The sequence below is a fragment of the Condylostylus longicornis genome, unplaced genomic scaffold (genome assembly GCF_029603195.1).
Source record: "Condylostylus longicornis isolate FDR11 unplaced genomic scaffold, ASM2960319v2 ptg000084l, whole genome shotgun sequence".
Taxonomy (NCBI): domain Eukaryota; kingdom Metazoa; phylum Arthropoda; class Insecta; order Diptera; family Dolichopodidae; genus Condylostylus; species Condylostylus longicornis.
This window is the reverse complement of record NW_026578052.1, coordinates 6,902,808-6,914,302: the sequence shown is the minus strand read 5'-3', so window position 1 is coordinate 6,914,302 and position 11,495 is coordinate 6,902,808. Positions and strand designations below refer to the sequence as shown.

Genomic DNA, 11,495 nt, shown 5'->3' with positions numbered 1-11,495 from the left:
CTTGTGAACATGATATCCCAGAGACTGGAATTTGATCTTACAAATTAAATAAATCTAAAAAAATTTTCAGGAACCAGAAATTGGATTTTTGCTAAAGATCAATTTCAAATTTTTTAATATTGATTTTTTGTTTTGCATATTCGTTCCGTCATGATGAGATTACATTAGATTTGTTTGTAAAATTAAAATTGTAGTATTAAAAAATTAAAGCCCAACTAAAAATTAATTTAAAATAATTTATTATAAAAGATATTACAAAATTCTTAAAAGACGGTGATTTTATTTTCCAAAATTTAGGTTAAAATGTCTGAAAATAAAAAAAATAAAATTAAAATCTAAAATCATCAGTACCCTATAACAAGAAAGAAATAAGAATTTTATTTTAATAAAAAGAACCTAATACAGACTATGTCAACCTAAATTTTGGGTTCTTAGAAATAAAATACATAATATTTTAGGAGCTTAAATCTAAGCAAAAGTATACAAATAAGATGAGAACTAAATTTGAAAATATTTAAAAATACAAACTAAACCTATATCGAGAAGGACAATTAACATTATTAAAACAATTTTTTTCTTTTATTCTTCAAAGTTCAAAAAAAACTTCAAAAAAAAAAAAAAATGATTTTTTTTTTTTTATAAATTTTTCAGTCTAAAAGTTACGCATCAGCTTTGAAAAGAAATCTCCGTTTCCTAGGATCAATTATTCTAGTTTTAAATTTTAAGCTACGCGATGATGGTGTTTTAATAATGTCAGATGCTTGTTCTGATACGGTGGGTTCTTCTAATTTTTTAATTTCTGTTAATGTTTCTGGTGATTTCTCTAATTTTGATTCTAATTCTTGTGTTTCGGATGGCACTGAATTCAATTTATTATCATTTAAATTACTATTAGTTTTTAAATCTTTATCTAAAATATCACTACTTGTTGATTCAACTTTATTATGCTCTTTAATTTCTTCATCTTTTGATTTTGAATCTAAAACTTCGACTGGTAGTAGTGGTTCTGAATTTAATTTTTCTTCATTTTCAGGTTTAGGTTTTAATATTTCCATTTTATTAATAGTTTCTAATGTTGCACTTTCTTTTACATCTTTTAAGACTTCCGATGTAGAAGCGTCTGATTTCAATAAATTTGAGTCGGTTTCTTTTACTGGTGTTTCTGCTTTTAATGGTTCTTCTGAATCCTTAACGATTGGTTTATTTTCATCAACGGACATTGAATTATCTTTCAATAAATTTGCATTCAATGGGTCAAATATCCTATGATATATGGGTTTAATTTCTTCGGAAGATTGTTGCGTTTCAGATGATGTTTTTCCTTCTTCATTTTTTGAATTTCCTGATTCTAAACCGTGTGTTAAAGGTTCACTAGATTTATCTTCATTAGGAGTAGCATTGGTATTAGTTTCAGATTTTAAACTCTCGTCTTTTACTTCATCTTGTAATAACTGTTCTATTCTTTGTATTACATTCAATGCATCAGAATTACTTAAATCACCTTTTGTTTTGTAATCTTCAAATTGATCATCAGTCAAAAGTTTTACTGGTATGTGAGTCATATGATTGTAAAGTTCATGTTGCTGATGAATAAATTTTTGCATAGCATCGAATTGATTCAATTCTGTTTTTTTATTTTCATTTTTATTTTCGTTTAAGTTATCACCTTCCTTATTTAAAAATGTTGTTGTAAACGCGTGCTCTGAATTTTCAATTTTTTGGTCATTATCTTTCATCTGATCATTTGATATGATATTGCTTGTTGTCAATTCAAAAAGTTGATTATTATTTAACTGCTGTTTCTCTTCATGTTGTTCTTCTTGTTGCTCATGTAATTCCGTATTATCCATAATTGCTGGTTGCAAATTTTCTTGTTCTGTATTTTGTTGTTGTTGTTGCTGTTGTTGTGAATGCAATAAACCTGAAACAGTGAATTGTGAATTTTCGGTTTTATCAGCACCATCATCTACTTTTGAAGTTTCGGCATTTACAAGACTTGAAATTAAATTGATTATCATTGACTGTTGATCAATTGGTTGATTATGGCTAACAGAACTTCCATCATCATTATCCTGTTTATTTCCATTTAGATTGGGTTCTTCCTTATTATCTACGCTATTAACTTTATGTTGTTCTTCGTTCTCTTCATTTTCTTTTATGATTTCTCCCTTTTCAGAGGGCAATGACTCCTCTACTTTTTCGGGGAGTTGAATTTGTTCTTCATTAATCAATTTAATGGACTCTTGTGATGGAATATTTTCAGTTTTCATATCAGTTACGTGGTTTGGTTTTTCATCATTAAGTGATGTGATTAAAAGGTCATTGTCTTTATTTTTTAAATTTTCTTGCATTATTTCCTCGTTTTTGGGTTCTTCATTTGTAACAACAGATTCTTTAACGGTGTCAAGAATTTTTTCATTTTCATTTTTCATTTCTGGTTCTACTAAAACTGGTGGAACAGGTGATGCCGGTTTTGGAAGAATAGGCATTTTATTTTCTTCAGACTGCAATAGCGGTTTTTGTGGTTCTACTGGTTTTTCAATTTGCTCAGGTTTTAATGGTTTTTCTATAGGTTTTAAGGCGGGTTGTTCTTCAATTTTCAGTAAAATAGGTTCTGGTATTGGTGGTCTTATAAAATCTTTTTTGATATTAATTTTGTTTGGAACACTTGGCTCTTGATTTGGTGAAATTTTAATAATTTCACTCGTTTTTAAAATATTTTTCAATGGTTTTTCTTCACCATTAAATTTATGTTTTAGACTGGATGGAACATGTGGTCTTTTACGTTTTAGCCCTGATTCCGTTTTAAATGGCTTTTTCGAAGCTTCTTTTATTGGACCTACAGTTACAGGTTCTGGCTTAGAAATTTCTACTTTCGGAAGATCTACTTTCGGGAGTTCTACTTTTGAATGTTCTATTTTCGGAAGTTCTACTTTTTTTTTATTATCTTTATTAGTTTCTGGGCGGCGTGTAAATCTCTGGTATTTTGTTGTTAGTTTTTCTACTAGTTTTGCTGTGGTAATTTCAATTTCTAAGGGCAATGAAGTTGTTAATGTACTCGAAGGTGTTACTTGTTCAGTTGCAGTTACTGGCATGACAGTTGTTGTTGTTGTTGCTTTACGTGCGGGTGCTTTCCTTAAAGAATTCTTTTTTTTATGAGTTTTAGCAGGTTTTCGAATTTCAGGCTTAACTTCATCAACTCTTTTTTGAATTTTTTCAATAACTTTTTCTTCATCATCTTTAATCATAGTCTTTTGTTGATTTTCCGGTTTTCGTTCGAGCATTGAATCTTCCATATTTGCATCTCCCATACCAATATCTGAAGTCGTTTCAGCTTCATTACTATGAACTTCCATGGATGAATCTATTATACCAAAATTTCTATTTAATTCATAAAATTTAACAGATTCTTCGCAGCCAAATGACATATCTTCTTCACGCATACAGGTGAATGAATCCTATATAAAAATTATTTTATTAAATTTAAATATTTTGCATTATTATGTTATGTTAATAAATAAAAAATTTCTTACTTGACTAAAGACTGTTTCTTCAGGACAAATAAAACTCCATCTGAATGTGTTCTCTCTGCCATCAGCATATACAACAGGCATACAGACATGGAAAATTTGACAATCATTTTCAATATCTGCATAATAACCATATTCACGATTTTTACAAGAGAATCCATCCACAATATCTGCACGAATTGAAGTTGCATTACTTGGTAAATTTAATGTTGTCATTGCAATTTCAGCTTTTTCACTTGATGACATTTTCTCTTTTGACATATCTTCCCTTTTTATTTCATCAGCCATTATGATTTCCATGTTCTGAAATGAAAAGAGAAAATTTTTTTTTTTTAATTAAAAAGTCTACTCAAAATAACTGTTTATTTGCTCATCGCGAGAATTTTATGTAGTAGTTTTTTTGGCATGTATTTCATTACAAGAGGGGTTTGAATGTTTTCAAAAAACAAATTACCGAAAATTGAAAATTTGTTGGAAATGATAACATGAGAGAGGGGGAAAATATTTTATTCTGATGATTAAAGAAACCGTTTTCAAAAATGTTAAATTTTACGGTAAATTGCAAGAGAAAAATTATGATTGTGAGAACCGATTTTCAAGTAATTTTGTTCGGAACTTTGGTTTGAACTGTTCGCGACAGTGAGAATTACTGAATAAGAAATACTTAAGTAATGAAAGATTTTACTCAAAAATTTACACACAACCTGAATTTCCCAATGATTTCTTCTATTTTTGAGACTTTCCTTAAAACATTCCTTTTGTCATTGCAATTGACCAAGATCAAATACGTGTAAATCTACTAACAACGGCATTATTTATACAAAAAATTGAAATATTACTGCTGAATAAATCAAGTTGGAGTTAAATATGCTTCTAAACAAGTGCCAATATTTTTTATTGTTCTACTACAATGTAATACGTAAAAATAATTTAATATAAAACTCTTTAGCACTACTATTGTAAATTTTTATTCTCTTCATAAATTGCATTTGCATCAAAATACGGAATTCAATTAACATTGTAGATACTCAAATAAATTTATATTTATACAACTAAATATTATATATGTATGCAAATAATACAGAAGTTATGTATTTCCGATTCAATCATATAAATATTGACATCCTGTGCGGTTAGAATTTTCATGAAGGGCAGACAGATTATTTCCTCCTTCAACTTGTCAATTGTTAATCAAAAAAAAAAAATGTGTAAAGAAAAAAGGCAAAAAGCACACACATAAACTGAATCGGAAAAAATTACACTTGGACACTTCAAAAATCATATATAAGAAGAATATAAAAAGAGAAGAAAAAGAAATTTAGTACACAGTTAAAAACGCATATTTATGATCGCAAGTACACAAATAAAATAAAAAGAAAAATGTGCATTTCGGCTTGCGATCTAAAAACCCGTGCACCGCACCACCTCATATCATAATTTCACTTTAAAATTTTTTCTCTATATACGACTGTTTATTTGATTTTTCTCTATGTTTTACATATATACTTACATACATATGTACCTGCATATGTATATTTTTTTTTGATGATCAAGACGTGCTTCGCGCATTCTTCATACCAAAAAAAAAAAAATATATTTTATTTAAAATATATTAGCCTTAGTTTTATAATATATTTATGCAAAGCGATTCGTCAGACTAAAAGACGTGTTTAAAATTTGAAAAGGGAACCAAGAAGAAGAAGAGACAAAAAAAAAAGAGGCGATATTATAACTGCGATATGCGATAGAATACCAAGAATACGGTGATATTATGAGCACGTAATTGTTAAGAATTTGAGCTGGAGTTTTTTTTTCCATTATTTGCTTTTCATACAAAACTATTCCAGATGAAAAATTTACAAAAAATTAAAAGGTGATGAATTTTTTGAAGTTTAATTTTTGAAAAGTTCCAGTTGAAAAAATTTATTCGTTTATTTATTTTTTTTTTAACAAAAAATCATTAACGAGGAATTCCAATTTTTCTTTTTTCTTTTTTCACCATTTTTTACATTTAATTTTTTCAAAAATCAATAAAATATTTTGAAATTTCTAAGAGTTAAATACTAACAAAGTGAACGCTTCTTACACAGAGAGAAAAACAAACAAAAGGTAACCAAAAAATTCAAAATAGTGAATGAAAAATTGCATTTTGCGTACATGCAAATTGCATATAATTTTCCATTTAAGTCAATAAACTCAATATATTGATGACATATAAGCGTTAATCCGCACCTGTACGCAAAATATTAATGATTTACCACAGTAAATAAATTATTTGAACGTTCTTTAATTCATTTATGATTAATTTTCAATATATTTCTGCTTTTATATGAATGGTAAAACTATAAGAAATTTGAATTAAAGACAAACAAAACAAAAAAGAATAAAACAAATAAAATATTCAGCGGAACTACGGTAAAAACAGGGTGTATACAGTTTGTGTAAGAATTTAGAGAATTCGAGCTAGTTATTCAAAACAAAAAAAAAAAGAAAAAGCAGAAAAAAAAATAGGTTACTACCTGGAAAATGGATTTTTCTTTTGTGTTTTTATACTTTTTCTTCTTTGGTTATTTTAATGAGTAATTGAAATTTGCAAAATGCATAATTAAAATTTTTTTGAATTAAAATCACATATTTTTAACAATATTTTTCCATTTTAGAATATTTGATCACAAAAAAAAAAGGCACTGACCTCTTTTATAAAGAAGAAAATGTATCGATGTGACATATACAATACCGATAATTCCTTGAATGTCAAATTTGATATTGTTTGTCTGAGTATGATAAAGATCAGAAATCGGATTGCTTTTACGGATTATTTATTAACTAGACGGGACGGGGCCTGACAATTCTACGTATACATAATGTAAAAGAAACAATTTAGAAAAATTAAGAATCAGTTGTATTTGTCAAAGTAGTACATATGTCATTGCATACTTATAGGGATTATTCACATCTGCAATCAAATATACGATATACACTAAGTGTAGCAATTAACTGTAATAAAACAAAAAAAAAAATAATGTACTCTTCTTGATGAAATTTAAATGTTTATAACCGTATTATTCTATATTTCAAGACATTATTCCTAACTGAAGCTGTTTCTTATGGGTACTATTCATTTTCCTGCGCACAAATGAATTTCAAAACATCTTAGAAGCTTAAAATATACGAATATATTCAGTATTCGTTTAAAATCTTCATTTTATCTTTGCTTTGGTAATCAAAAATATTATGAGGCTAAACATGCTATTATCAGGCTGATGCCAAAACAGAAGCCAAAAAAAAACGGAAAGTCCCTATATCGTCAAACCGATGGATATATCTTACGAACCAGATATGAGAAGAAAGAATGGATTTTAGATAAAACATAGGCTGTTATTAAACAAAAAAAGGACGCAAGAAAACAATTGTTAACAAATAACGATGCAAACTGGCTTGTATGTAGAAGAATTAAGAAAATGGCAAGAAGTGATAAGAGAAAATTCGGCAACAACATAGCCAGAGAACCTCAAATAGCCGCAGAACAACAAAACGCCCAATTACCCCATAGAAAAATTGATATTCTCCCCAATAAGAACCACCGCGAATTAAACTGATAAAGAGTAGAAAATTTTACCTTTCGCCAGAATCGTAGGTGAACCAAACAGTCTAACACAATAACAGACGTTTGAAACTCGGCTAACAGATTGATAGTCGAGTTTCAAACGTGCTTTCGCCACAATCAAGCGAAACGCGATCTGGGCAGAATCAAAGAAGAACAGAATTCCTGCCAAACTAATACAAATCATAAGGACGTTTTACAATGATTAGGATAAATTAGTGTTACATAATGCAAACTCAGTTCCACCATTGAAACCTTAGTAGTAACTAAATATGCGCTCCTTTCCCGTTGCTGTTCATTATTATAGTAGACAAATGTATGAGAGAGGGAGAACTACTACGCAAAAGAATTAGTTAGCAACTCGCACATAAATTTATAACAATTATAAAGCCGAGAACATACTGGTAAAGTCGTTCTACTGTCTCAGTCAGCTGAAGGTATGAAAACAGGGAAAATATGTCTAAAAATAAACATATAGCCAAGATCAAGCTGATGAGAATTAATAACACAGGTCAGGCCCCCGTTTATGTGCAGTCACCGTCATTGAGAAGATATTAGAATTCGAATTTCGGAGTACGACAATAACAACATAGAACCTCAAACTTGAATGTTGAACGCGTGTGATAAGTCAGTGCGATTTTACGGATCGAAACATAATTGATGTCCACAGCTACCATGCAAAAGATACAAGTCTTTGTTAATAAATGTCTCAAAACTATATGCAATGTTTTCTGATCACTATGAACTATGAACCAGGAGTTATATGAGGTAATGACGATACGAGATCCAATAGAATTATAACAAGTACTGAATTGAACGTTTTTATCGTTGAGAATTTAATAAGTACTGAATTGAGCCTCTTCAATTGTACAAAAATAATTATGTACAACTACTTTTCAAAAATTTACCTTTCAGCAAAATATTCTAGTAAAATATTATAAATTTTCGTAATGAGACAATTAAAAATAATAATTAACTTCATAATTATCTATAATATTTTAATAAAATATTTACAAATAGATAGAAAAAATAAATAAAAATTATTTTAGCAGGAAGTAAAGTGTTCAAAAAAAAAAAAAAACTATTTATGTATGCATAAAAGAAAGTTCTACACTTTTTTCTCGCTTTGATTTTTTAATTTTGTATTTTTTATTTTAAATTGAAATTTATCGATAAAGTTTTTCATTTTTTATTTTATAATTGATTATTAATTTAACTTTTTCTATTTCGAATGTATAATAATTATAAATAATTTTTGTATACATGTACATACATACATATATATACATAAACGCAAGTTTATAAATTAAAATACTTAAGTATTATTTTTCACTTCTCTTCTAAATTATTATAATGAATGAACACAACTTATGAATTTTAATTTTAGTTCAATATAATTGGAAGTTGAAAATTATACTTTCTATTCATTACCAAAATTATAAAAAAAAAAATTATTTTTTGAAATTTCTATGCGATGTATGTGTATGTAAGCGAAAATTTTAATTGAATTGATTGTATTATAAATAAAGACAATAGAACATCAAAGTTCACTGATCGTATTTCTTATAATTGGGTGTATAGATGGCAATACTATATTGCATAAACGCGTGTTAATAGCATAATTTAACATTAATGTAAATGAATGTCAAATTATACACGGTTTAATTATTAGTTTAAAATAGTAAAAAAATATTAAAATAATTTTTGTTAACACTTTCTAATTAGAGGGAAACCTTTATTAATTTAAATCTTTTTTGTAAATTATAATTTAAATGATACCATACCATATTGAAAATTTCAGTAGAAAATTAAATTTTCTACATTATAAATTAAAATTTGATTTATATTATAAAATTTTGTTAGTGTCGCTCAAAATTCCACAAAATATTCTTAAAAACTAAATAATTTATTGTATTTAAAATTAAATTGTATTTAAATTAAAAATTGAAGTAAAAAATATAAAAGAAAAATTCATAATAACCTTTTTTAATCCAACAACAGGTGTCGCTACCGTTGTACTGCATAAATACGTCAGTAAAATCACAATTTTCCACATATTTGCAAAAAAATTTATTTTTTAATCAATGATAAAATCAAATTTCAAAAAAAAATATTATTATGGCCCTTTTCTTGATTTTATAAATAGAATAATATTTAAATATAATCCTGCAGGATGTCAAATTTCTTTTTCTTTAACTTAAAATTTGAAATTCCATAAAATCCATGAATTCTTTTTTAATTGAATTTATTCTTGTGCACTTGATGATTTTTCTTAATTATCCTTGAAATTTTTTATTACGAAAAAAAAAAAAAAAAAATAAATAAAATTTAATTTTTTCTCACTATTTTTATAAAAATTTTAATCCTTTTATAATATTTTTTAAATTTTAATTAAATTAATTTTCATTATAGGTATTTATCTAAATTTGAAATGTCACTTACTTATCCTACTTTTTTTTTTTTTCAAAAAATTATTTAAATAAAAAAAAAACAGTGTTCTTATATATTATTCTGATTTAATATTGTGTTGAAAATTTAGAAGTGAATTGCAAATATTTAAAAAAAATATATATACATATACACAATAAAAACAATAAAGGTAGTTGTAAAAGTACAACTGACCTGCGTGGTCGGATATCACTAACTGCGCTTTTTTCATTTATGGTACTACCAATTTATATTCTTTCAAATAGATTTATTATAAATTCAAAGAATACCATCATCATATAACTACCATTTAACTTCTATATTTTATATATGTATATTAGTTTATATATAGTGTTATACTTTGCATTATTTATACCTACAATTCTTCTTACATTGTGTGTGCGCTCAATCCGCTCATATAAAATATTTTGTGAATTGTGACGAATGTTAAAATTTAAAACTTATATAAGCATATTGTATTGCATGCTTAGGTGGAAGCAAGAATAATGTACATTAATTCGTACATACATTATTATGCTCATGTAGTTTACATACAATTACAAAATACAAAAATATCGTATAGGTACTTAACGTATAAGAAAGTAAAAGAAAGAAAAAGCTTCAAAAGAAAAAAGAGAAAGAGACACAAGAAAGAAATTTTTTTCTCATTATTTTTCTTTTTTGATTTTATGTTGTATTTTAGGTTTTTCTTTTTTTTTTTGCGATCCGTCCGTATAATTATGTTCTTCTGGTGATTTTAAAAGTTTTGTAAAATTATTTGACAATCTTCGATCTTATCAAGAATACTATGTTTTCGCAGTATTCTTCAATTTGTATTCTTAATATTTTTCTTATTATTTTCCAAAAATATTTTATTACAATGTTTGTTAAGAACAAGAAGATCGAGAATATTGAGATGATTACACCAGAATTTTCATATTGAAGACAAATGATAAGCATGCGCGCATAAGACCTATCTTCGTAACTGCCCTTTTTTATATGTATTCGAATAAGAAAACAAAAATTAATTTGATAATTTCAGAATTTAATTGTTTTCTTAAGAATTTTAAAAATGATAAAATTTCAAAGGGCAAAAAACTTTTTTTTGAACAATCAATAATTTTTGAAATAAGATGAAAATTAAACTTTTTCTTTGGAAATTTAAAAATTCATGTACCCATACGACAGCAATGAAAAAGGATAACAGAAAAAAAGGCAACTGGATATGCAATTAATATAATTACAATTAACCAAAATAATGGACCTAACTGTATCAGATTCAGTTTTTTTATTGCTCTAAAAAGAGAGTAAGAAAGAGAAAAAGAAAATAATTTACAGTTATTATTTATTTTTTGGAATCCTTTGCTGAATTTTAGTTGCTTTTGAAAATTTTAATAAATTTACTTTATATGTACTTATTCAGAGTTATAAAAGGATGTCATTTAAAAAATTTCGACAACAAAAAATGTAACAAAAAATAAAAAAATAAAGATGAAATTTTCTTGGAATTCTCTACATTAAGGCAAAAATCATTAATCAGAAAGAATATACAAGAATTTATAAATTTGATTTTACAAATTCTTGCAATATTATGAAATTTTTGTATTTTTTTATACATATGTGCATATATAAACGCACCTAGTTTTTATTTATAATTCCAAAAAAAAATTAATTTGTATTTGTACAAACAATCACAAAAAATCAATTTTTTTTAGCTTTGGTAAACAGAAACTTTTGAATTGCCGCAAACGCAGACAGACTACTAAAATTAATCATTATCTAATTTTTTATATTGTTTTAATTTTTTCATAATGCTCATTTGTTGTAACAGTGACAATATTCAAAAAATACAATTTCTGAGTTATACAGATCTTAGAGATTTCTTTTTCTGACAAAGAACCAATTTCTCTAGCCTGAAAATTGTTACTTACTAT

At 26.4% G+C, this 11,495-nt stretch overlaps 1 protein-coding gene across 1 annotated transcript; it reads right to left on the bottom strand.

Moving 5' to 3' along the window:
* Positions 1–659: 659 nt before the first annotated feature.
* LOC129613612 (SUN domain-containing protein 2) lies at positions 660–9,207 on the bottom strand. Its single transcript, XM_055527743.1, has 5 exons — positions 9,116–9,207; positions 3,534–3,833; positions 2,741–3,458; positions 926–2,674; positions 660–859 (listed from the first exon to the last, which is right to left on the bottom strand). The coding sequence occupies exons 1-5, from the start codon at positions 9,188–9,190 to the stop codon at positions 660–662; spliced, it is 3,042 nt and encodes a 1,013-aa protein (XP_055383718.1). The 5' UTR covers positions 9,191–9,207.
* Between the last annotated feature and the right edge of the window lie 2,288 nt (positions 9,208–11,495).